Below are 27,854 nucleotides of genomic sequence, written 5' to 3'. Positions count from 1 at the left end.
CACAAAAGCGTAAGTTAACCTTTGTGAATCAGGCCCTGAGACGTCGAACAGTTATAATGGCAACACAGAAATAAAATGGCCATATACAAAGATAACATTTATGTAGAAAGTATATACAATCAACTGTAGGCTGATTGTTTAAAGGGTCTATCCTGCCTAAATAGCTGCAATTGAAGTAGAATCAGACTAAAAGCCACTATAACAAAGAAGAAATGTACTACATATGGCCCTCAATATGATAGTGGAGCAGGCACGAATGTTAACAAACCTCCGTCTCCTCAGAAGTACAAGATCCCTGGTAACTGCGGATCATGAGTATTTAACTAGGAGAATATGCCTGCTGGATATAGGCAAAGTCTCTGGGTCAAGTATGAAGAAAAACATTCTGGGAAATAGCAGGTATTTAAGCTGTCACATGTCTGGCACTTGTGTATTCATCCTTTCCATTAACATGTTCATGATATCTTTTTTTTTACCTGGAATGTATAGTATTAAAATGTGTAATTAGAGAAGGGATGTCAGTTAGCATACCATCTGACTGTAAGGATGTGTAATTTCCTGGTATGGGCATAGTGATTTTGGTATCTTGTGAGTTAGAGATGATGATACCCTTTTGGTTCCTAAAGGACTCTGTAGAACAGTGATGTAAGTGCATGGGTGTGGGTGATTGAATTCATGATGTAAAATGTTCAGTTAAGAGTTACACACTGAGGAATAAAGACGTGTAATACCAAGCTCTGTGTGTTGGATGATCGTTTGCACGCACCAGGACAGGGAAGGGCACCACAAATTGTGACAAGGTAGGATATTAGGTAAATCCAGTGACTCGAAGAACAGAAAGTGGTTTCCCGGAGAGTTTGTTGTGGTCCAGCAAACTGCTTGTGAGTGCCACATGTACCTCAGTCAAAGTGAAAATCGTCAACTGGCGCATGTAGAGTCAAAGCGTCACTACAGCCAGTTGCAGGCCTGTGAAAAAAGTGAAGTTCTTAAAGAAAGTTTGTTTGTAGTTGGCTAAAGATTTGCGCATAAAGTTGGGACAAGATGTACTGTGCCACAACGTGACACAGAGTTGTCATTCATATAGGACAGCCACGCTTAAAGCAGCGACAAACAGGTACAGAGAAGTGCTGTGCTAGCCAAGTGCAAGGAAATGCTAAAAGTAGAGACATTTCTAACCTCAACAAACACTAAAGCCAGTGACAACCAGGTATGGCAAATGCAGGGAGCGGCGACAGCCATGTGCAAGAGAAACCTTTGAGTAGAAGCAGGTGAACGATTTTCAAACACAACTGCTTTCACAAACCATTGCTCCATAAGATGTTTCATACCCCCTCCTATTTGCTATTTAGAAAGGGTTGCAAAATCCCTTTTACGGGTTAGAAAGACTCATAAAAATCCTTTTGTACATTATGAAAAAATCTTTGTGGTTGCAAACACTGAAATTTTGTGAATCGCAGGGTTGATGATCTCAAAAGGACTTTGCATATATTGTCCACTTAGTTTGCATAACAAACAGAGACTAGATAGCAGCAATCTATAGATACCAAATAAGGTGGACACTTACGTGCACAAAACATGTTGGTGTCTATTCTCAAAACTGCATTTTGTAGCATGTGAATTAGTACTAATCATCTACGGTAAAATACTATTCACTAATCTATCTGTAAAGACCTCAATCACTCCTATCTATTCTTTATGGAGGTCTTCACCACACGTGCAGAGATCTCCCCACACATTAGTCTATGTTTTAATAGTAAATTTGTGCAGGATGGGGGACTGGTAGGAAAATGGGAAATGCTCACACCTATATTGAAAGTGATTAGGAAGGGGTAAGGAGTGAATTAGGATGGGAAATGCAAATAAGAATAACAGCCCACAAAAGACAAGGTCCATGTTCTCAAACTACACTTTAAAAGGTCCTACAAACAAAAAGGTTGCAAAATAATAGCAAACGTATTCTGGTTCAAGCTTGGAGTAAGTCTAGCAGCACACATGCCCACCCTCAAATACTGCAATGCTCTGCCTTTAGAAAGTATTGGAGACAGAGACTTAAAATAACAACACAAAAGAGCTAATGTGGGATTAGTACAATTATTTAGACTTTTAAAATATATATGTTAGATTAATATTAAAAATGTGTAATTAATATTTTAATGACATTTAATAATACGAAAACAATAGTTTTTCATTTAAAATTATATTACGCTTTTGTTAAACATTTTAAGATATATTAAATAAGAGTAAACATGTAATTGTAGGTGGGATTTTTTTTATTACTGAGTAGATTCTTCGTACTGGCAACTCTGGCAGTAAACCTCATTAAAAATAAGTTCAAGTTACTTATAACTTTCATCTGGGCTGTAAAGCATAGATATCTCGGCAAGATGACAATAAACTATATTCCTGTCAAAAATACATTTACCACTAATCTGATATGAACTCTTATTGGAAAAAATATTCCAAATAATTTACAACGTCATAAAAATATGTTTTACTTCAAATTAACTATTATTTACACTTTTGGTTATTTATCTAGCTAGCTGGACAGACGGACGGACGGACGGACGGACAGACAGACAGACAGACAGAAAGACAGACAGACAGTTAGACAGAGATAGATAGATAGATAGATAGATAGATAGATAGATAGATAGATAGATAGATAGATAGATAGATAGATAGATAGATAGATAGATAGATAGATAGATAGATAGATAGATAGATAGATAGATAGATAGATTGTTTATAGCTATATTAGCAAGTTATGTTCTCAGATTTAACTTGATGTGTATCTGCAAATTGTAACTGGTTGAAATTCAATGCAAATGCAATGCAATGTAATTCAATTGTTTTGAACATCCACAAACTCAACTTTGAGGTCATTCTCAAGCAATTGCAATCAACTTTCTACTCTATGTGAAAATGTAGATCGATATCAAAAGGTAGGTGTAAGTGGTGCGGTCAGCATGGGGAAGGCTTAGAACACTCCCATGCTGTGTGGGTGTTTTGCAAAGGATATTTCCACACGTATCACCTGAAATGCGCATTTGCACACAACAAAATATTTATATAGGATAAAGTACACTCCTGCCCCGCATTATATGCCACTGAGGAATTTCTTGATCATAAAGAAAAACGAGGCCAAATATGCTGTCTGTGGGAGACTTGAAATCCCTGAAGCATGGGATGGTGCGATTTGTCCTCGAGGTGAGACCTGGACTGGTGAAGGGCAGTATCAGACCAGACAGCCGGTGGGAGATCTAAGTCCCCAGAGCTCCCACCCAGCCACAGTGCCAGGAAGTAAGGCAGGGTTCGCAGTGGTAAAATAGGCAACAATGTACATTATTATCATACTTTTCCTGGTCTAGCATGTGTTTTTAAGGTGGTTAATCATTCCTTTCTTACTTATACCCACCTGGCTGTCCGCTTATCCTTCACTTCAGTTTCTCAATCCAGCCTTTCATCTACATTTTTCCATTCCTTTTGGTGTTTCGAAAGTCTACGATCTGTGACCTCTCCAGTGAGCCTCTCATTATTTCTATCATTAAATTTCCATAGTCATTACTAAACTCATGATTCTCATGTCTGTCTTCCTTTTCTCTGCTTTTTACTCTAGATACCAGATTCAGTCTTTTCATGTTGGTTTTCAGTAACTTCTTCTGCCTGTGGTCTAGCATAGCCAAAGTTCTCTTCCTTTCTGATCCACAACACTACGTATGATCTCTTATTCTCTCTACTTTCTTTGCTTTTCCCTTACCATGTATACTTCGATTCATAATTTGGTTTTTAGTTTGGTTTATTTTAGTTTTTTCCCTAACCACGCCATTCTTGTTGTCTGCACCTGCAGGTTGTATTTATTTAACATTAAGAAAGCCTACCCCTTACTCACCTTTTCTTTTATTAAACATCCCTATTCTTGCCTTTGATTTTGCTCACTTTTAATACTCTACCCATTTCATGATACTGTTAGGTATGTTTTGCATTATGCATCAACACATATCTCTCCTCTTCGCAGTTCCCTCCACTGGCCTTGCTTCTCCCTTCTACCCACATCTCAAAATATGCTCCTTTATTATTAAGTGTAAGAGAACTTGTGGATTAGCTCAACGTGTTTCTTTCCTAATGAGTGTCTTCAATACATGCCTCCCTGTGATCTTCACTAAGTTTCTAAAGAATTGCTGTCTTCTCTTCTTTTTGGGCTCTGTTTCATTTTTCTCCTTTTTGATCTACCAAAATATTGTCATTCTCCTTTACTTTATTTTGGTTCTGCTCCCAGTCTGTGGGAGTTTCAGTTGCTTTCAGGAACATATTCTCTAAAATGTTTAGTTTAGCAGCGTCCCGATGCTATACACTATTATATTTTTATACATCACATTTTTCTTGTACAAGTTCTAATGTTGCATAAAGTACTATTTGATGAAAGCTCTCTATAAATAAATGCATTAAACTATGTTCTCTAATGATACCTGGAGTTTATTAAACCAAAAAGTGATAGCACAATAAGTTTATATTACGTTTTTTTAAATTGTCTTAATTTTCTTTTTTTGCAGAAAAAGGAAACCACCAAAATACCTATCGTCCTTGATTTCAAGTTCTTCTGATGAATTAATTTTTCAGCCTCTGTAAGGACCTGTTGCTCACTTGTGTAATAATCTGTTTCACCATTAAACGGGCAAAGCAGCTAGTTTATATGAACTTTGAAAGTGTGTGCTTAATGTCGATTTATACAAATAAAAACATAGGTTTAATGCATAAAGAACCTATGTTGTAGAGCATGATCTTTTGTTCTGATTAATAATCCTGAGCATTGCCCTAATTAATGCCAGTGTGCTCCCTGATTGCATAAATCAAGCAACCTGGAGCTGTATCATGAAAGGCTACTCTGCCGCAAAGCTGAGCAAAGCACCTGTTGTATGCATTGGCCCCGTTTACAGAGTATACCCACTGCTTCATCTGTAAAAGAATGAGTGCCAGTGCCCAAAGCCCTGGTCAGAAGCCTGGGGCAATTAAAGAGCTGCAAACCGAATACTGAGGCTGTGCCGTCCTAAATCTACATCTTGCCTTTTTAATCCACTACCAAACATTTCCAGCTCTTTTATCTCACTCTTGCAGGATCCTGCTTTCTTCCTTTGTGTCAATTTTCCCATCTTCCTCTTCCCCACATTGTGTAGTATTCCCTCACATGCTCTAGACAATTGTCTAATCGCAAAGATAAGTGCTGGTGTGCTGGTCCCCAAAAATGAGTACCAGTGTCCCCCACCAGCAACCACCGGCTCAAATTAAGCACTTCTTAAGCACTAAGTATACCTTTAACACAGAACTTGTTTGAGTTAATGCATGAACTGCAGAAAGTGCAAGTCCAAAACTGTGAGCAGTGATTGGCTTTCTCTGTTTCTGAGCTTTGCGATATATAGATCTGAAATTAAGACATTCTTAGCTAAATGTATGCATGTTAGACAGTACAGGCACATGAAAGAAGGCCCTCAGCTCTAAGCAAGCGTAACCGTTCATAATATGTCCATGAGCAGCAAAAGAAGAAAAATGCACTCTCGCTCAGTCACAGAGTTGGCAAATTCACTGAAAAGACCAGCAGGAAAACATTTCCGGACAGAAGACTCAGCTGACCATAGATGGAGGGATCTAAAAGTCACTCTCAGATGTGTCACTGTGTGGGATGCGCTTGCAGAGACATTAATGTCCATGAAGGTGCATCCTAGGCTGAGACATTCCTCGCCCCCTAGTAGACTAGCCGCTTTATCGCTTTGACGCCGTTGGGCATTTGTTCGCGCTTTATAAGTTGTTCAATCAAATCAGACAATCCGTGAGTGCTTCCACTGCACGTGTGGCTGCTTGTGTACATGTTGTGCGCAAGTCATAGTCTAGTTTTTTGGGAAACCTGAGACGATTATTGAATTGACTCCGACATACTCATAATGAGTATAAACTGGCTGGTATAATTGTACTTACATCTGATGTGTATAAAATGTTTACATTTAATTTTGTACTTACTTGGCCTCTAGTGCCAAGGCGAACACTCCCGCTGCTTCCGGTGCCGCTGCAGATGTCCCGGAGTGACGTAGGGTACAGTTGCCGTATAAATCTGTCGTTGCCTGTAATGAAGGAGTGCAAATCAATGGCAGATTCCATTTCTTCACATGCCAATACTTGCATTAGAAGGTGGGCAGGACATACGGGTTGAGACAAACACTTCCATTTAAAATGCAGTCTACTGACAAGTGAATACCTTGACCTGAATAATAGAAATCCGTCTATAAAAGGATTAAAGTGACACCTTCCTCCAGGTCATTAGGTATACTGGGGCAGATTTACAAGAAAGTGACGCATCTGTACAGATGCGTCACTTTCCCTGCGCCACCCTTAGAAACCCTTGCGCCACCATAGATGCGCCGTATTTACAATACGGCGCACTATGGTGCAAATTTTGACAGATGCATCAGAAATTCTGACGCATCTGTTGGCGGAAAAGTCACGCATTGCTGGAGTTGTGTCGCAAGCACGACGCAACTCCAGCAATGCGTGTTGAGGCCTATTCCCACTACACTGCGTCACTACTTACACCTGCTTGCAGCAGGTGTAAGGTTTTGACGCAGAGGCGTCCTAAAAGTGGCGCAGTGAAATCTTCTAGATTTCACTGAGTCACTTTTACGAGGCCTTCCTGCGTGGGAACGCCCACCCTGCATACATTATACCTGACGCAGGTATAATGTGACGCAGGGCTTTACAACGTGACGCATCTCCCTAGATGCGTCACGTTGTAAATAGGCCGCATTGTTTGCGCCGCTGTTGTGTCAAAAAAGTGACGCAACTGCAGCGCAAAAGTCACACAAGGGGCTTGTAAATCTGCCCCACTGTGTCTAGTCTTAGACTTTTCTGTGATAGCCTGGTGCAATGTGGGGCTTGTTTTGCCTCTGTTGAACTAAACAGACTGACATACCCGAACTTCATGATTGAGAAGCTCAGGACCGGAGGCAGTGGGACTTAATTAGAGATTGGCAAATCGGATATTCTATCATAAACATGACAGATATTCCATCGGACCTATAGCAAGCCCATTGTAGCCTATGGCATTTACATTTTATTGGACGAGATATCTGCCATGTATGGCTCTTCTGCAAAATGCAAACTGCAGCCTAGAATGAAGTGATGCAATCATTCTAGAAGTGATGCCTGTGCTGGTCTGTAGAATAATTCATTGTACATTTGTTACAGTATTTTTACATTTGCCATCAAAGAAGTGTGATTTCTAGGGTTGGGTAGAACTCGGCGAGGTTCACTCTGTGGAATTCCGTTGAGCTATAAAAACTCTGCAAGATTCCATGGAGTTCCAAGCGCAGGTGGAATTCGGGACGTTGAGCTGCTTGCGGTGATTTTTAGGGCCGAGTGGCAGCTTTCTCAGCGTGAATGGTCGCGACCTTCCGTGACTACTCGCATTGAGAAATCTGGCCAAGAGGCATTGTGATAGGGGACGCAAATTCTCACTCATGCTTACCAACTCAACATTGGAGAACTGCGTGCGAGAAAAAAGCCAGTTTTGTAGGGCAGAGTTTTGTCGGAACTCCGTGTTTCAAGTGGAACGCGGAGTGAGTAAAACTCCGCGAATTCCACCGGCGAAGCAGAATTTTCACCCACCCCTAGTGTACAAGTGTAATTTATGCATTTCTGCCCTCATGCAGTTTGCATGCTAATAAAACTGCAATTTACCATACTGTGAAAATATAGTATCTCTGAATTGTTTGCACCAAGTGTTGCATCTGTACAGCATGTCATGCTTTTATCCTGGAACATTCGATGAGATCAGTCTTAGGCGAAGGAGCAACAGTGTAGTGCAGTGATTCAGAACTTTTTGGCTTCTGTGAATACCCACTTGATAGTTTTAGGATTTCAGGGACCCAGATTTAATCATTATTTGAATCCAGTGATCCCACTCTGTCATTATGAAAGCTGGGGAGCGCAATTTCGATAATTAAACCTCAACACAATACACAAAAATACAGAAACAACCAACCATCAAACAAATAAACACATTTTGAAATTGTTCATTTAATTCAAGGACAAAAATAAAAAATGCTAATTTTCATTTTAGGGGGAAGTTTCAGGCTTTTCTAAATTCAATTGAGTCCACCTATTGTCCACACTAGATTCTCTTTGATGCATTGCAGTGCTTCCAGGAACTGATCTGAGGACACCATCTTAATTTAATAGCCTTCAATTTCAAATTCCTTCACATTTACGGAAAGTTATAAATTTTCAGTTTTGCATTTTGCTTCACTTTCATAAAATGTATTAATCTGTTTATAATACTTAATTTTCTTATTATCTAAGCAGTTGCAGACCCCCTGAGTAGAAGCCCTGGTTAGGAACTGTTGGTGTAGTTTAATTCTGGTGAACAGTATTCACTAAATGCTGAGTTACTTCACCCATACCGATCTATTTTGTAGTATCCGCTTGCTTTCTTTCATGCATTTATTGCTGGTGCCATTTTGTGTCCCGTGTCCTTCCACCAACAAGAAATGAATAGCGCGATATGTATAGTGCCAACATTTTTGCAGCTGTTTATTCCCATTAAAACGAGTTGTTTATAGTATCCCATACCTCTACAGTACTTGGCCTAACTGATTGCTGCACTATGGAGTCAAACAAAAGCTAAGAAGCACCACAAGTTTATAAAAGAATTTAACAATAGTAATATATGTATATATCAACTTCAATTAAGAAGGCTGAGTATTTCTTGATTTCAATTTCTTTATTCCAATTTCAATACAGTGCGGTACAGCCGACGCGTTTCGTCCTGACACAGGACTTCTTCAGGGCTGTTAAAAATACATAGTTATAAAATTACAATTACAAAAAGAGTTTTTTTCTCTCAAACAATTAAAAAATTATCACACATTTGATGATAAATTGATACACGCGGCCTACATTGTGACAAACAATTTTTTTCTTTTTCATAAGGTCTCTAAAATTAAGGAAAGTATTTACAATCCAATACGGATATAATTTGTGTTATACATCATATCCATATTTTCATAATGAACCCCACAATGAGAACCTAACATAGCAGCATTACATTTGTCATATAGAGTTTCCATATTAATAATCATCTTACATCAGCATCAAGTGACTACTCGGAAAGGAAAGGAAAATGAAGAGAGGAAAAGAAAAGAAACTGGAAAATAAGGGGGAGATTTGTATTGCCATATGGATTTATTGTTTCGATCTGTCTTATTTCTTATCAAAAGGGTCATTCCGTAGTTAGAGATTTTTTATGTGTAATACATTTGGAGGTCCTACCCGAATCATAAATTATAGTAAGTATATATGGTACCTACCAAATCTATAAGTGAAGATTAGATCACTCCTATAGATATTGATCAGACTTTAAGCAATATAAGCTGATGGTCTCCTGTCCCAATCATACTCCTCCATCTAAGGTGTAATACAGATGCTGAAAATAAACCAAAACAAAAACAGTGTGTGTACGTATCTAATATATATCATGGACAGGTACGCTATATATAAATGAAACATATTATTATATTTATTGTTTATTATCAACAATATTCACCTAGAGACATATAGTCGCTAAAGATCAAAAAGTGTTTGATTTAATTTATGAATCAGAATGCATGGTTCATACATGCATCACATGCCTTACCAGTATATAAAGAGTTCCAGAATCGTAATCTTTTCACGAGTTTTGTGTAAGAAAAATTATTCGACACCATTAAAAGGCTGAAGGCATCCACCTAATTGAGTGGAGAAGTACCCAATCCGATCTGAAAGGAGGAAACCAGATAAGAAAGCGCCTAAGTTTGAGCTAAATTCCACTCTAGTGCTACAATAAGTGTCAAGCAGGGCTGTCTCTTAGTAGTTAACCTAGCTGAACCCATACTGGAGCCTACTTTTGTTTCAGAACCTATCCCAAAAGCCACCCTACACACGAAAAAGTAATAAAGTAAGAAATTCCTAACTACTTCTCTGTTGATCTAAGTCCCTGTCTGGGCCATATCCCCGCTCAGTGCTCACTTCAATTCCTGATATAATAGGATAAGGGGGAGATATCCCTCCTAAGTACTTGTCTTGCTTAGCCTATAGCAATCATATTTTACCTACAAAAATTGGCATGTACTTACCGTAATATGCTAATTACGGAAAGGCAAAGGGGCGGCAATACAGTCTACGGCCACACGAACGGTCCCACGATCCGGTACCCCCTTGTACAGCCAATGCTGACTTTATATAGTTTTCAAATAACCCGGCAAGTTCATTCACCTGTGTTGATTTCCAAGGTGACGCCCCTTACTGATCACATGATATTTGTCGTTTAGGTTGCGGCCATCTTTGAATATGTAATCTTTCCCGATATGGTAAAAAGCAAGACCGGCAGATTGTATAACAGAGACAATCTTGAGAGTAACGTATGCGTGAGTGAATAATAATGAAGGACTTTAAGGCAGAATGGCCAGATAGTAATCATATCCTATAAGTTCCTCCGCGAGCCTTCTCAACTAGACGCCCTAGTGGATCATGTGACTAACGGCGTAAACAGAGTGGCCATCTTTGAAAGTACATCCAAGGGTCGAGAAGTAAAGAAAAATATTTTAAACGGCCTAATTAACCGCCGAGACATTGGCTTAAGTGTAACTTACGAATACATAGAGAGCATTAATGGGTATAAAGTAGATGGGCCAAATAATAATCTTCTTCCATAAGTACCTCCATTAGCTTTCTACATAAAACACTCATATGGGTCATATGACTAGCGATATAAGTAGCGTAGCCATATTGGAATGTCTAAATTACCCGTCCCAAGGTCCAAAACAACCGGGAAAGGTGTTTAGAGCGACCTGATTTACCGCTGATCGAAGACCAAAGACTAAAGCGTGAAATATAAGTTAAAGACATGGGGCGGTATAAATATTGGAAACTTGTATGAATCCCGACCTGTATTACCATATAACAAGTCAAGAATAGACTGTAGAGATCAATGTTTATTATGGACGGAGTCCGCCCATGTAGATAACTTATATATATATATGAAGTGCAAATAAAAACTGAGAAACGATCATTTTTTCTACCTAGTAGCAGAGCGAATAAAAACTATGACTCAAGAATATATATATTAGGTTCCATATGAGAACCATTCAATACGCAATGAACAAATTTGCGACAAGTCAAATATATAATCATTCTGGCAAACCCAATTGTATACGCAACCTAAGGTCACACCATAGCTTCAGTCTATCTTGTCCATAGTTACATTATTTTAACTTGGGGATTATAATTTGATCTATATGTACACTGTTCTGATTTAAAATGTACCCATGGGAACACAGCAATATTTTGGGGGATACTTCATGGGAGTTCACTATTGCCTTTCAAGTGTGCAGGAAAGAAGCATAGACAAGAGTTTAAAGGGAGATTGAGTGACAGTAGTGAAACAAAATATAAGAGACTTTGTGACAACATTTTTACATGGTTCAATATACATATTGTTTTGACAGCGACTGGGTTGGAACATGCCTCAGACAGGACCAGGAGATGTGTTTCAATATCTTATAAGAAATAGTGCATCTCATTATCACTGTTGTGTCCCATCTCAACACTCCGTAGTCTGCATATCCACCCCGCTTCCTTCTTTCTAAGTGCGAGTTCTCTGTTTCCACCCCTGGGGTGTTCTGGAACATGATCAATACCCATAAACCGAAGATTGTCTGTGTTGGGATGTTTTTCCTGCATGTGAAAAGTCAAGGGGTACCTCATGTCCCCATTTCGGACTGCTCGAACATGTTCTTGGATTCTAGTCTTTAGGGGTCTCTTTGTGCTGCCCACATAGATTTTATTGCAAGGGCAGCATATAATGTAAACTATGTATTTTGAATTACAATTGATAAGGTGTTCAATTGTATGTTTCCGTCCAGTATTAAAACTGAAGTTTCTAGTCTTGTTCATGCCTAAGTTGCAGACGCTACATTTGTTACATGTGAAAAACCCTACTGTTTTTGTGGTGAGCCAGGTTTGTTTTTTAGGGGTAGTAACATAACTTGGGCAAAGCATATCACGAAGATTTTGTCCTCTTCTATATGTTATCTTAGGTCTCTTACCCAGTTGCTCATTTAGTCCTGGTACATCTGTTAGTAAGTGCCAGTGTTTTCTGAGAGTATTATACACCCTACTACTTTGTTCATTAAACTGTGAAGAGTCAGTGGGGGCTGCAGATAGTGAAACAAGGTCCAATACTTTTTTATTGGAGATGGAGAGGCTAAAACTAAGTGCAAAAACAGTGACAAGAGATCAAAGACAAGAAGGGGAGGGAGGAAATGGCAGAAATCAAAACAAAAACGACAAAAAGAAATCGAAACTAGAACCAGAAATCAGGGTTACGAGATCCAAGAGAACAGGGAAATAATGGGAATGAATGAGGAGGGAACATCAAAGACATTAATTGTGAACCTTTCCAATAGAGAACTGTCTAGAGATGAAATATCTGTCTTAAATAAGGGTTTGGGATTTTGCCCTAATCAACTGGGTGGTGATGTTGACATCTTTGTGGATCTATTCAAGTTTGTTAGATTGCTTAAACTTAAAGATCACTTTACACGTAATCCACCGATCTGTAACCAACCACCAAATGAAATAACATTGTCTACGTATACTGTACAAGAAATAAAAACTATTCAAACAATGATGTCCATAGAGTTGGAGACTTCAATTGATATGGAAACTGTATGTGACGAACTCAATGTTGTTGAAAATACATGCATTGACAGTGGGTTGAAATTAAAGTCTAAGTTTGTACCCATTAGCACTCATCCAAATATAGACGTCTTCTTTGAGAGAGTTACACAAGGTTTTCATAAATTTTCATCAAATCCAATCCGTGCGAATAAACGTGCCCATAATATGACTTCTGGCGAAAAGGCAGCTCTGACAGATCTGAGAACTGATCACACAATCGTCATCCGTGAGGCAGATAAGGGGGGCAATGTGGTCCTGATGGAAAAGGACTGCTATATGAAGGAAATAGAACGGCAACTCATGGACAGTAATTGTTACAAGAAAATCACAACCAACCCTATGGGGGCACTGGGGGACCACATCAACATGAAGCTAGTGAAGTGGCGGGAGGATGGTCTGATTAGTGATGAGGAATGCAGATATCTTAAAGTTGTAGAGCCATCCTTCCCCTGTATCTACATACTACCTAAAATACATAAGGGCGGCCCTTTTCCACCTGGCCGCCCTATCATCTCAGGAGTAAATTCTCCGACAGAAAAATTATCGGAGTATGTGGACCAATATATCCAACCCTTGGTACAAAATTTACCTGCGTACATAAAGGATACGAAAGATATCTTGGGCAAATTTGAGGGCTTTACATGGTCAGAAACCCTACTCTTTGTCACCTTAGATGTGACAAGCTTGTATACCTGCATTAAAAAAGAATTTGGTATCATAGCGTTACAAACCTTTCTGGGCCAGAGAGCTGCGGACCATTTCCACCATAATGAGATGCTGTTGGAAATGACAGACATGATCCTTTCCAAAAATTATTTTCTCCATGATTCTAGTTGGTACCATCAAATCCAGGGTACTGCTATGGGCTCCAGGTTTGCTCCTGCTTACGCCGGGCTCTTTATGGGCTGGTTCGAGCGGGGGCATGCCTGGGGCAAACACGCGTCAACATGGATGCACCATGTGATTTTTTGGGGCAGATATATTGACGATGTCATTATACTTTGGGACGGAATGGTAGAAGATTTGATGTCATATTATGATTACCTTAATGACAATCCATTCAATGTCAAATTTACTATCAATCATAGCTCTGAAAAAATCGACTTTTTGGACGTAACTTTTTTCATACAAAACAACCGTATCCACAGTCGAACACATAGGAAGTCCACTGCCTGCAACAGCACTCTACACTATCAAAGTTCACACCCGCAACATGTGATCAATAATATCCCTTACGGGGAAATGATCCGCATGCGTCGGAACTGCAGCATGGAGGAGGATTTTATGTCAAACTTGAGGGAGACAGAAAGACTTTTCTTAGAAAGAGGATACCCCAAACAGATTCTAAACAAAGCTCAAAACAAAGCCAAGAAAATTGACAGAACTACCACGTTAGCCATTAAGCCAAAGGGGGTGCCCAGCAAAAGTCATATTTGCCCAAGTTATGTTACTACCCCTAAAAAACAAACCTGGCTCACCACAAAAACAGTAGGGTTTTTCACATGTAACAAATGTAGCGTCTGCAACTTAGGCATGAACAAGACTAGAAACTTCAGTTTTAATACTGGACGGAAACATACAATTGAACACCTTATCAATTGTAATTCAAAATACATAGTTTACATTATATGCTGCCCTTGCAATAAAATCTATGTGGGCAGCACAAAGAGACCCCTAAAGACTAGAATCCAAGAACATGTTCGAGCAGTCCGAAATGGGGACATGAGGTACCCCTTGACTTTTCACATGCAGGAAAAACATCCCAACACAGACAATCTTCGGTTTATGGGTATTGATCATGTTCCAGAACACCCCAGGGGTGGAAACAGAGAACTCGCACTTAGAAAGAAGGAAGCGGGGTGGATATGCAGACTACGGAGTGTTGAGATGGGACACAACAGTGATAATGAGATGCACTATTTCTTATAAGATATTGAAACACATCTCCTGGTCCTGTCTGGGGCATGTTCCAACCCAGTCGCTGTCAAAACAATATGTATATTGAACCATGTAAAAATGTTGTCACAAAGTCTCTTATATTTTGTTTCACTACTGTCACTCAATCTCCCTTTAAACTCTTGTCTATGCTTCTTTCCTGCACACTTGAAAGGCAATAGTGAACTCCCATGAAGTATCCCCCAAAATATTGCTGTGTTCCCATGGGTACATTTTAAATCAGAACAGTGTACATATATATCAAATTATAATCCCCAAGTTAAAATAATGTAACTATGGACAAGATAGACTGAAGCTATGGTGTGACCTTAGGTTGCGTATACAATTGGGTTTGCCAGAATGATTATATATTTGACTTGTCGCAAATTTGTTCATTGCGTATTGAATGGTTCTCATATGGAACCTAACATATATATTCTTGAGTCATAGTTTTTATTCGCTCTGCTACTAGGTAGAAAAAATGATCGTTTCTCAGTTTTTATTTGCACTTCATATATATATATAAGTTATCTACATGGGCGGACTCCGTCCATAATAAACATTGATCTCTACAGTCTATTCTTGACTTGTTATATGGTAATACAGGTCGGGATTCATACAAGTTTCCAATATTTATACCGCCCCATGTCTTTGACTTATATTTCACGCTTTAGTCTTTGGTCTTCGATCAGCGGTAAATCAGGTCGCTCTAAACACCTTTCCCGGTTGTTTTGCACCTTGGGACGGGTAATTTAGACATTCCAATATGGCTACGCTACTTATATCGCTAGTCATATGACCCATATGAGTGTTTTATGTAGAAAGCTAATGGAGGTACTTATGGAAGAAGATTATTATTTGGCCCATCTACTTTATACCCATTAATGCTCTCTATGTATTCGTAAGTTACACTTAAGCCAATGTCTCGGCGGTTAATTAGGCCGTTTAAAATATTTTTCTTTACTTCTCGACCCTTGGATGTACTTTCAAAGATGGCCACTCTGTTTACGCCGTTAGTCACATGATCCACTAGGGCGTCTAGTTGAGAAGGCTCGCGGAGGAACTTATAGGATATGATTACTATCTGGCCATTCTGCCTTAAAGTCCTTCATTATTATTCACTCACGCATACGTTACTCTCAAGATTGTCTCTGTTATACAATCTGCCGGTCTTGCTTTTTACCATATCGGGAAAGATTACATATTCAAAGATGGCCGCAACCTAAACGACAAATATCATGTGATCAGTAAGGGGCGTCACCTTGGAAATCAACACAGGTGAATGAACTTGCCGGGTTATTTGAAAACTATATAAAGTCAGCATTGGCTGTACAAGGGGGTACCGGATCGTGGGACCGTTCGTGTGGCCGTAGACTGTATTGCCGCCCCTTTGCCTTTCCGTAATTAGCATATTACGGTAAGTACATGCCAATTTTTGTAGGTAAAATATGATTGCTATAGGCTAAGCAAGACAAGTACTTAGGAGGGATATCTCCCCCTTATCCTATTATATCAGGAATTGAAGTGAGCACTGAGCGGGGATATGGCCCAGACAGGGACTTAGATCAACAGAGAAGTAGTTAGGAATTTCTTACTTTATTACTTTTTCGTGTGTAGGGTGGCTTTTGGGATAGGTTCTGAAACAAAAGTAGGCTCCAGTATGGGTTCAGCGAGGTTAACTACTAAGAGACAGCCCTGCTTGACACTTATTGTAGCACTAGAGTGGAATTTAGCTCAAACTTAGGCGCTTTCTTATCTGGTTTCCTCCTTTCAGATCGGATTGGGTACTTCTCCACTCAATTAGGTGGATGCCTTCAGCCTTTTAATGGTGTCGAATAATTTTTCTTACACAAAACTCGTGAAAAGATTACGATTCTGGAACTCTTTATATACTGGTAAGGCATGTGATGCATGTATGAACCATGCATTCTGATTCATAAATTAAATCAAACACTTTTTGATCTTTAGTGACTATATGTCTCTAGGTGAATATTGTTGATAATAAACAATAAATATAATAATATGTTTCATTTATATATAGCGTACCTGTCCATGATATATATTAGATACGTACACACACTGTTTTTGTTTTGGTTTATTTTCAGCATCTGTATTACACCTTAGATGGAGGAGTATGATTGGGACAGGAGACCATCAGCTTATATTGCTTAAAGTCTGATCAATATCTATAGGAGTGATCTAATCTTCACTTATAGATTTGGTAGGTACCATATATACTTACTATAATTTATGATTCGGGTAGGACCTCCAAATGTATTACACATAAAAAATCTCTAACTACGGAATGACCCTTTTGATAAGAAATAAGACAGATCGAAACAATAAATCCATATGGCAATACAAATCTCCCCCTTATTTTCCAGTTTCTTTTCTTTTCCTCTCTTCATTTTCCTTTCCTTTCCGAGTAGTCACTTGATGCTGATGTAAGATGATTATTAATATGGAAACTCTATATGACAAATGTAATGCTGCTATGTTAGGTTCCCATTGTGGGGTTCATTATGAAAATATGGATATGATGTATAACACAAATTATATCCGTATTAGATTGTAAATACTTTCCTTAATTTTAGAGACCTTATGAAAAAGAAAAAAATTGTTTGTCACAATGTAGGCCGCGTGTATCAATTTATCATCAAATGTGTGATAATTTTTTAATTGTTTGAGAGAAAAAAACTCTTTTTGTAATTGTAATTTTATAACTATGTATTTTTAACAGCCCTGAAGAAGTCCTGTGTCAGGACGAAACGCGTCGGCTGTACCGCACTGTATTGAAATTGGAATAAAGAAATTGAAATCAAGAAATACTCAGCCTTCTTAATTGAAGTTGATATATATATATATTACTATTGTTAAATTCTTTTATAAACTTGTGGTGCTTCTTAGCTTTTGTTTGACTCAACTGATTATGTTCCTTAGGGAACTAGCACTGTAACAATGGGTGCTATTCAGAATGCACACATCCCCTTGATTTATGTATGATGACATGTTATTGAGGGTAAGAAAATAATAGGGTGATATTAATTTCAGGTGCTGGTAACATAGAAGGTTCCATTGTTAGTCCTTTTGGCAGTTCTGATTGCTGCACTATATTGCAGAAAGGCCAAAACTGTTGAAGTGAGAGCAATATTGACTCACAGCATGAGAAATGGTTTCATTCTTTATAGCTTGGGCCCTAAATATGGAAAGAGTATTGTTAGAAATGGGATTTCTGGTTGGCTAGGGCTTGCGCCAAAGCCAGGCAGAAACCACCACTCTAGTCAGGGCAAGGAAGGTACACGCCAAAGATAACCCCTGCTCACCCCCTTGGTAGCTTGGCACGAGCAGTCAGGCTTATCTCTGAGGCAATGTGTAAAGCGTTTGCGCGCGCACCCAGCAACAACACCCAAGGCCCACCACAAAGGAAACTCCACATGAGGGGGCAGATTTATGTTTGACTTGCGCCTCATTTACGCCGCCGTTGCGTCACTTTTGTGACGCAGCAGCGGCGCAAATCCTGCGCCATGGTGCGGGGTATTTACAAACGTGACGCATCTCCCAGATGCGTCACGTTGTAAAGCCCTGCGCCACATGTAGGCGTTCCAGGGCAGGTGGGGGCGTTCCGGCGCAGGAACGCCTCCTAAAAGTGGCTGAGTGAAATCTACAAGATTTCACTCAGTCACTTTTAGGCCCATGCTGCGTCAAAACCCTGCGCCTGCTTGAAGCAGGCGTAAGGATTGACGCAGCATTGTAGAGATAGGGCCCCCCAGATCATTGCTGGAGCTGCGTCGCGCTTGCGACGCAACTCCAGCAATGCGCCACTTTTCGGCACAGATGCGTCACGCATCTGTGCCGTTTTTGCCCCATGGTGCGCCGCATTATAAATGCGGCGCATCCATGGTGGCGCAGCTGTGGCGCATAATAACTGGCGCATCCCTGCTGATATGCAGGGATGCGCCAGTCGTCATAAATCTGCCCCGAGGTATTATATAAAAATAGCCTTTGTATTATACCAAAACACATTAGATAAAAACACACACTTTACAATGTGCCAACAGGCACGGGCAGAATTTACAAGGGATTATATATACAGGGGACAGGGCCACATGGACCACTGTCAGGAATTAGCACTTTGTAGAAATTAGCACTTAGAACATAGGAATAAAATTACTGTAGCACAAAATAACATATATGGTAAATATTTTAATTACCTGTACTATTTTTGATGCGGTAAAATACAATAAGAATAACTCAGTAAAATAAGAGGCAGAATCCGTGGTATTAGAGGTTCTGAAAGGCTTTATTCCTTACAAAGGAATTATTATGGGTCGACCCATGGCAATCAAATTCCATCACCACGAAGGTTCAGGAAGGATAGGCAATTCATTATTGACAAGTAACAATATATATAGGAAAAGCATTTACATTAAGACAGATGCAGGAGGCGTAACAGCTGATAATACAGATAAGAATACACATACGTAATGAAAAGAGGTGTAAATATAGGCGTATACTAGAAACGTCACTAAACATGATGTCACAGGTGGGTGGATCCAGAAGAGAATCCTGCAATGTCAGCAGAAATATATGGCAGAGATGCGCACGCAGCAGCATGACGTGTGATTGACGTGTAACTAGAGGGTGAAGGAGACTTGACATTTAGCTCTGCATGTGGAGACAGAAGTCTGGGGGGTCAGGTCAACCTAATCCCAAATCATATCTAATATCTTATGTTTAAAGAACTGTATTATCCGAAAGGAAAGGTCTCTCGGGCAGAATCTATTCTATACTGACTGTTAGTGCGTGTACAAGCGTCTATGTGTCTACATGAGATGCGAGGGGGCAGGAATCTTCCATGGTAACAGAGGCTATGAATTACTTGCATGGAGACAGTAAGGCCGGGCCCTTCGCTCGGTAGCTGGAAGGATGTTTACCTAAACTACTAGACAGGAATGCATTGGATGAGGAGCAGAGCAGATAACTTGAAGGTGAAATACAGTTTTTGGCAGGCAACAGGCCGAGTCAGGCACCGTTAGCCGCGCAGGGAGTAGGACAAAGTTCATGGATACAGATGCAGACTCAGGCTGGAGCTTTCAGAAGCAAAAGGCAAGAAAAGACTTGATGACAGAATTCAGGGCCTACTCGCCTGAACTGTAAAACGTGGAAAGTGAACCACATAAAGTCGGTGGCCTTTCATACTTAGGAACGGAATATCCGACCCATTCATGGCGGGTCTGAAAGAGGACATGTTGACGTTGGACGCACATGTATTTGCGTCTTCATAGCTGGAACTGGAGGGAACATACATGTACTTATAGCATGTACATGGAGCCGTTGGGGTCTAAGATAGGGGACACAACTGATCATAAAATTCATATTTCCTCAGTAGCACAAAATAACATATATAGCACACAACCAGTAATTACTGGCATCAGGTAAGTACCACCTACGCAACCCTAACCACCTTAGGAAAATGCCACGCAGGGAACTAGGACCTCACTAGCATCACCTGTACTAGGAGAAAACAAACAAGCACCTAAGTATCACAATACCTGTAGGGGTAAAAGCATAATACACATGACGCATAAAAATACATTCAGAGGTGCAGGTTAGGAACAATAGCGCAAAACTCACATTAGCCACCACCTGTGGCAGTCCCTAGGCCAACTGGCCTTGTAGGGGCTCAAACACCCTGGGTCCAGCAAAGTCAGGGCACGACTGCGCAGACCAGGGCGCGTGAGGCACAACCTACACGTTGCAGCTGCCCACTAAGTGCTGGGCAGCTGGAGAAAGTGAGCGTGGGCACCCCTGCGCCTTCTAAAACAAATGTGGCACTCTAGACAAATGGTGGGGCCAACACTGGAGCCTCACCGGGCTCTGGGCATGTCTAATGCCCCCAAAGCGACGTAGAAACCACGGGGACTCTAAACCAATACTCTGCCCCTTCGTTGGAGCCTCGTGGGCTCAGGACAACAGGAAATGCCCCCTAGAGCCTCGTGGCTCAATAACAAAGGTGCCCCGTTAGAGCCTTCAGGCTCTGAAACCAAGAGTGGGGGCCAATGTTGGAGCGGCCCGCTGCCTTCCGGGGCCGCTCTTTCTCAGTAAAACAACTGCCCCTGTATGTTGGAGCGCCACTAGCGCTCAGCAACCACCTAGGCTGCTTCATGCCCCCCCCTCAGGCCAGAGCCCCACTCACCAGACTTCGTCGGGGGAGGCTCTCTTCGGTGGCCTTGTCGGGGGAGGCTCTCTTCAGTGGCAGCACTTCTGGGTTGCGGGAGCGCGGGGTAGGCTCCCGCCCGCTCCCGCTGGCTCCTCCTTTTGGTGGCGTTCCTCTTCCCGGCGCGGGGCTTCCTCGGCCTAACGGGAGCCCCGCGTCCGTCAGCACGGACTTCCGGCTTTGACACGCCCACGTCCTCACCGCGGCTGCCTGGCTTCCTGGCCAAGCCCGGGTCGCGGCGGTGATCTTTCTTCCGTTTTCGTGGCAGCGAGGGGTGGGCTCCCTCCAAGGAACAATAAAACGAGGTAGGCACCCGCTTAGCAAAATTCAGCGAGAACGGGAAGGTCCCTGGCGGGGTGGGCACCCGCTGGGGATATTAATTCCTTAATAATGCGGGGTAGGCACCCGCGATGGTACCAGTACGCGGGGTGGGCTCCCGCCTTTAAACCACGGCAAATAAGCGGGGTGGGCACCCGCGACAGCCCCAGTATGCGGGGTAGGCACCCGCTATCAGAAATAAAGCGCTCCTGGCGCTAAGGGCAAAGCGCTTTCTGCACTAAAGGACAGTCCAGCGCTCCCAGGCGCTGGAGGCTTCAGCAAAGTCCCACATCAAGCGCTCCTAGCGCTGTAAGTCAAAATAGAAGCACTTCCAGGCGCTTCAGGGGAGAATGTAAAAGTCCAGCACAATCCTGGAAGGTAGGCAGGGGGCAAGGCTGGGCCAGGGGCCAGCTCACTGGGCCCTCCAGGCAGGAAGGCAGTCCAAAGTGGCGGTTCCTCCTGGCCTCCAGCAGCAGCAGCCCCCCTCAGGATCCTGGAAGAGAACAGCTTCTGTGGGGACACAGCCCCATTTTTATATAGTAAAGCCCTTTGTTCGTGGTTCAGGGTGAGGGGGGAAAACCAGTCGCAGCTGGTTGGGGAGCACCCTTGATGTGCTCAGCCCCTCACTCTATTCACTGGCAGGGCTAGGGTCGTCAGTCGCACCACAGGGGGCGGAGCCAGCATTGTGTGGGGAAAGCCCTGCCCTATTCAGGACCCAGGTGTACTCCTCCCACCCATCTAGCTGCTGATCACCCTATTCACCACCGGGTGACTCCTCCTGACTCTGGGGAATCCCTAGCCCGTCACATGACTCAGCCAGCCAATCACGCGACAAGGCACACATTTTACACTGCACACCGAAGTGTCCACTTCTAGAAGTGGCACTTCCATACTAGGTACATGCACGCCGCACACATCATCGCGCAGCATTCAATCACACGAGTCCGCACATACCAAACTCGGGCCTGCACACACCACGCATCAGGAACTACTAGGGACACATACATTCCCCATGCATTCCTATGGGAGGGCAGGCCTATCTCACCACATGCACTCAGAGTGCGCAGGAATCAAAAACCACTATCACCAAGTCGCCAATAAAAGCAAAAAAGTTCAGGGGTGAACCTGCCAGAAGGGCCAAGTCCAACAAGTATTATACAATGTAACTCTGCTTTACGTATGGACTAGGTTCTAGGACATCAGTGGTCCAAATTAAATCTACTACAGATTATGCTTTACCCACAGTAGTTCTGCTGTAGAGTATTTATGAATTCCCCAAAGTTCCAACATTGTACGTAGTCTGAACTTTCTTTGTCACTCATCTCCTGACTTTCCTCTGAAGCCACAGAAATACAGGATGTTGAGCCAACGCCAGGGCCGGACTGGCCGTAGCGGGCACCAGGCATTTCCCCGGTAGGCCACCAGGGTGGGGGGCGGTTTTATGCCCATGGGGGGCGTTTTTGTTACAGGGGGCAGGCAATATCAGCCCCCTGTAAAGAAATTGGTCTAAATCGGCCTTAGCAACCAGCTTGACAGCACCCGCCACCTCAATCCCAGGGAGCCGGGCGAGCGGTTTGCCAGGGCCGGTTTTGGTTCCCAGTCCGGCCCTGGACAACATTATGACTCAAACCTAGCTTGCTCAGTTCCAAAGTTGGAAGCTCTCGCTGTAATTCCACATCCTGATGAGACTTAGGGTGGCACGATGAAAGTTCATAATAGTTCGGCTCATTATGGGCTCGAATTACCAACAGGACCTCAAGCTGAGCCAGAACCAGGCTTCAGGCTAAAGCCCGGATGAAGTTTTCAGTGCCTGTCTTCCTAGTGTGTAATGTCAAGGCTCAGGTGTGGTAACAGGGACCTCCTTAACCTTAAGCTGCTATTGCACTCTGCTTGGAATCCTGGTGCTGGTGCTAAAGCACAGCCTGCTGGAAATTATAAGAGTTGAGCTGTTGAGTATAGGCATCAGCTGCTACTCTAAAATAACTCTCTAGATGCTCTGTATGCCTGTGGGTTCTCAATGGTTTGACCTGAAGGCAGGAAAATGCTAGGGGGGATGGAACTACTGGAAGAAGGAACCCCCTCAGTTATCCTCATTGACAATTATCAGATGGTATTAAGCAGAGCAGGCCATGCTGGATCTACCACTATCACCACTGTATCCTCTCGCTTCAACCTGATTAAGACCCGCAGAAGAGGAAAAGACGGAAAAGCATAAAGGATCCTGTTTGGCCAAGGACAAGACAGCATCCACTGGCCAATCATCCTCCTCCCTTATATTTGAACAGAACAGGGGAAGATGGGTATTCTGAGCTGATGAAAACAAATCTGCTACTGGGGTCCCCCACTCTTGACAAATGCTGTGAAAGGCCTGCTTGGTCAGACAAAAGTCATGAGAGGAAGGAATTTTGATGCTCAATTTGTCCACTCTGACATTCAGTGTCCCCTGAATGTAAATCGCTCTCAGTTCCAATACATTGTTCTGAGCCCAAAGAAAGATCTGATCAGAGATTCTCGACAGTGCTGGAGATCTTGTGCCCCCCTGTTTGCTCCAATAGGATGTGGCTGTCTGTCCGTACAAGGACACTTTTGCCCTTCAACATAGGAGCAAATGCCATCAGAGCCTGATTAATCGCATCCAGCTCCCTCCAGTTTGAGGACCTCAACTGCTGCACCCTTGACCAAAGACCCTGCACCTGCCGTGCACCAATCCAAGCCACCAACCTGTCGAGCTGACATCGGTTGTCAAGATGATCGGTGTCTGGGGCATTAAGCTGATCCTTTTTCCTGATGTGTGCGGACTCCATCCACCAAGAAAGCTCCTCTCTCATCACCGTTGTCATCAGAATCCTCACAGACAAATCCTGAGATCTCGGGGACCAATGACCCAGAATCTGTCTCACCACTTTGTTTATTTATATAATGCCTGAATTGCGGACATATGAGAAAGTGCAGATACTATGTGAGGCGTCTAAAACAGGAATGTTTTCTGGGATTTTCTAAAGTAAAAATGGTCCGGGCACTGCCTCAGTGTAATAGGGAGCGAATTCCAGTTCCGGGGGGCAAGGTAAGAAAAGGCCTTCCCCCCAGTCCTAACCTTATTAATACGGGGAACTTTGAGGAGGGATTTGGAGCTGGATCGAAGGTCTCTAAGGGTAATGTATTGACTGAGCTTCTCCACATGATATGGTGGACCATTGCCATACACCGCCTTCGTACGATGCAGCAAACCTTGAATTTTATTCGTTTGCGTACCGAAAGCCAATGAATCCACCTTAGCAGCGGACTCGAAGAAGATCTATAGGGAGCAATCAGTAGTAGTTGCTTTGAACTACCTGCAGGCGATCTAACAGGGCCTCAGTGGCCGAAATCAATAAAGCATTGCAGTAGTCAAAACCACTCAAGACTAATGTCTGAATGAGAGTCTTTCGTGTATGGTCTGGGAGAAACGGAAATACTTGTCTCAACAGACTCAATACATGAAAGCATGAGCTTACCGTATGAGTTACCTGCTCCTTCAAATTCAGACTCTGCTCAATGCGCACCTGTAGGAACTGGGGTCACCAGTCCCCCTGGGGGTAGCTTGGCACGAGCAGGTAGGCACCCACAGGCTTAAGTGTAAAGTGACCATACAGCACACGCATCCACTGAGACAGGAAACGCACGCAATGACTGACACCACACCAGTAAGGTTGAGTAAAAATCAAACTGCTTTTATCTAGATCAGAGTCAGGTATTCATCAAAGCATTTCATTAGACCGTTTCCTTAGAAATAAACCTGGCATTCCATTAACGCATTTCACTAAAGCGCCCAACATAGCATTTCATTAGAGGGCTAAATAGGGCAATGGCATTAGGGCGCTAAACATAGCGTTTAATCAGAGCGCTAGACATGGCATTTGCATCAGCACACTAAACGTAGCATTAAATCAGAGCGCTAAACATGGCATTGGCATTAGTGCACTAAACGTAGCATTTAATCATAGCGCTAGACATAGCATTTGATCAGAGGGTTAAACATGGCATTTACGTTAGAGTAGTGAACATAGCATATTCATTAGATCTCTTCAGCAAGAATAACCATGGCACTCCCTCAGGGCATGTCAGTAAGAATGAGCAGGTCAATGAAGGCCACTAATCAACTTTAGGCAGGAATAACCTTCTGACCGGTAGGGTTAACAGTTCCTTCAACCGGAGTAGCTTCAGCGATATCCTTATGCCCCAAATTACCCTGCTCGTTAGGCGATCAATTAGCCCTTCTGAGGGCGAGAGTTACTGGGGCCATGGGGCCATGGGCCGGCTTATTCCCTGTTCCTAGGCAGTGGGGGGGCCAACAGGGCCCAAATGATAGACTACCCCGGGGGAAGGGCGAACTCTGGGCCTCTCTCCGGCCTTCCGCCCTCCTCCCCGGGGGTTACCTGTGTCTTCGGCCTCCTCAGGGCCCTTGCGGCGGTCTTCGGCCGGGTGGGGGGCTCACTCTCCTTGGAGCCCCTCCCGCTTAGCCAGGCTCTGAGGGGGCTTCAGCGGGAGCGAAGTGTTGTGGGGCCTCCGGCGGGTCTCCAGGCCGGCCGGTGAGCCCCACGCTGACTGGAGGCCGGTCCCGGGCCCTCCGACGGCTCCTGGGACCCGGGCACCGGCAGTGATGGCTGCAGTGGATGCGCGCCCGCAGCCACCAACAGCAGCGCGGCCTGCGGGGGCGCGGCCTCCCACACCACTCTGCAGACGGCGGGGGCGGCGTTCCGCAGTCCACCCCAGTCACGTGATCTGAGGCGACGGCCTCCAGGCCCAGCGAGGCCTACTCGGAATTCCGGCGGCCCTGTCCTTGCAGAGGGCCGTCGCGGGGGCAAACAGGCTCTGGGCCTACAACGGGGGGTGCCCCGGTCGCTACGACGATGGCGGGGCCCCGCACCACCCCCAGGGGCCCTGGAGATGACGGCGGTGCCGGGCTGCGGCGGCGAGTTGAGCTACAGCACCTCAGGGGAGCAGGGCAGGCCACACACGACAGTGGCAGTTCCACTACAGGCAGGTCAGTTCACCCACGCTGGGGCAGGTCAGTTCACCCACGCTGGGGCAAGTCAGTTCGGGGGCCCCGGGGGGGGAGTCAGGGAGCGCAGGGGTGATACAGCGCTGATACCTGGTCGATCCCCCAGCAGTTCTGTGCGAATTGACTAGGTCTTCTTCGGCGCTTGCTGGTTCCTGCGCCCTCAGGAGTTAGTTTTTTGAGGGGGGGGGGTAGTTTGAGTTGGTGACTGTAGATAGGTTAGTCAGTCTCCACAGGTCGTCCATGGGTTCCCCACCCGCCGGGCCAGATCAGTGGGCTAGTTCAGTGTTCCTCACGCAGCTTAGAAGGCAGCACCTAAGCCCTGTCACTCCCAGTGGTATAGGTCCCTGACTAGGCCCTACCGCCTAAGTCTCCTGCGTAGGTTCCCCCAGGTCAGCGTTGCCCCAACTGACTAAAAAGTTTCCCTCCTTTCCTTAAGTATGCCCAGGTCAGGTGACCACTCTCTAAGGCGGCAAAAGCAGACCCCGCCCTTATTCTAGAAGGTTCCAGGAGCTTCCCTAGTCTAGCTATGGGGGAAAAAGGTGGGCTGGTGTGGCAACAATGTTTAGGGCCTCAGCCAGCTCTTGGCAACTAGGGTGCTACTAAAAAGACCACTCCGCAGTAGCAGGGGCCTGTGGCAGCCATGTTGGGTGAAGAGAGCACCTGCACCTTAGCATTGATTAGCAATGGGAAGGTGCTCGGAGACCTAAGGCCAACGAAAAAGAGGGTGGAAAAAATGAGGCAAGGGCAAAAACACAGGGAAAGACCACCCTAGGGCTGACAGGTCTAACAGCACCCCTAGATTTTTACTGATGTCTTTGAGGCAGGGGGGACACCCAGCCCACCCGGCCACCACTCTGGTGTCCACAACAATGCGGCCTCTCCGAAGAGCATAATCTCTGTGTTCGCGGCATTTAATTGGAGAAAGTTGTTACACATCCACTGAGAGATTGCTAGCATGCCGGCAGAGAAGTTGATCTGAGCTGCTGTGGAAGATTTATCAAAAGAGAAGGTAAGCTGGGTGTCGTATGGGTAAGGTATTGGTAAAAACCCATATGTCCTCATAAGATTGGCCAAGGGAGCAACAGAGATATTAAATAAGGTAGGGCTTAGACAAGATCCCTGCGGAACTCCCTTGGTCAACTTCTTAGACTTAGACCTATAAGGTCCCAGGTTCACTGTCTGGGAACGGTCGAAAGGAAGCTAGTCATCTACCGCAAGGCCTCTTCTTTTATCCCAGATTCCTCTAATTTCCTGAGCAGAATTTGGTGGTCGACTGTGTCGAACGCCGCCGAGAGATTTAATAGCACCAGAAGAGTAGATTGTCCTCTATCTAGTCCTAGCCTGATATTGTCCATGACTGCCACTAGGGCTGTCTCTGTACTGTGTTTCGGCCTAAAGCCTGATTGTGACACATCCAGGCCATCTGACGCTTCAACATGGGCTGATAAATGCTTGTTGGTATGCTTTTCCAAGATTTTGCTCAGGAGCGGTAGGAGGGATATTGGTCGTAAATTTGACATATCTTTCATAGAAGCCTTGGTATTTTTGCGTAGTGGGATGACCTGTGCTGCCTTCCATTCAGAT

At 43.5% G+C, this 27,854-nt stretch overlaps 1 protein-coding gene across 1 annotated transcript in view; it reads right to left on the bottom strand.

The window, feature by feature from the left end:
* Window positions 1-27,854, bottom strand: part of PCSK2 (proprotein convertase subtilisin/kexin type 2) — an 845,391-nt gene that overhangs the window by 93,604 nt on the left and 723,933 nt on the right. The window contains exon 10 of the mRNA XM_085612711.1: window positions 6,010-6,110. Within this exon, the coding sequence (XP_085468837.1) occupies window positions 6,010-6,110 (101 nt within the window). The remainder of the gene's footprint in view (window positions 1-6,009; window positions 6,111-27,854) is intronic.

Source organism: Triturus cristatus, chromosome 6 (genome assembly GCF_964204655.1).
Source record: "Triturus cristatus chromosome 6, aTriCri1.1, whole genome shotgun sequence".
NCBI classification, from domain to species: Eukaryota; Metazoa; Chordata; class Amphibia; order Caudata; family Salamandridae; genus Triturus; species Triturus cristatus.
The sequence above is the reverse complement of the archived record's forward strand: the minus strand, read 5'-3'. Positions and strand labels throughout refer to the sequence as shown.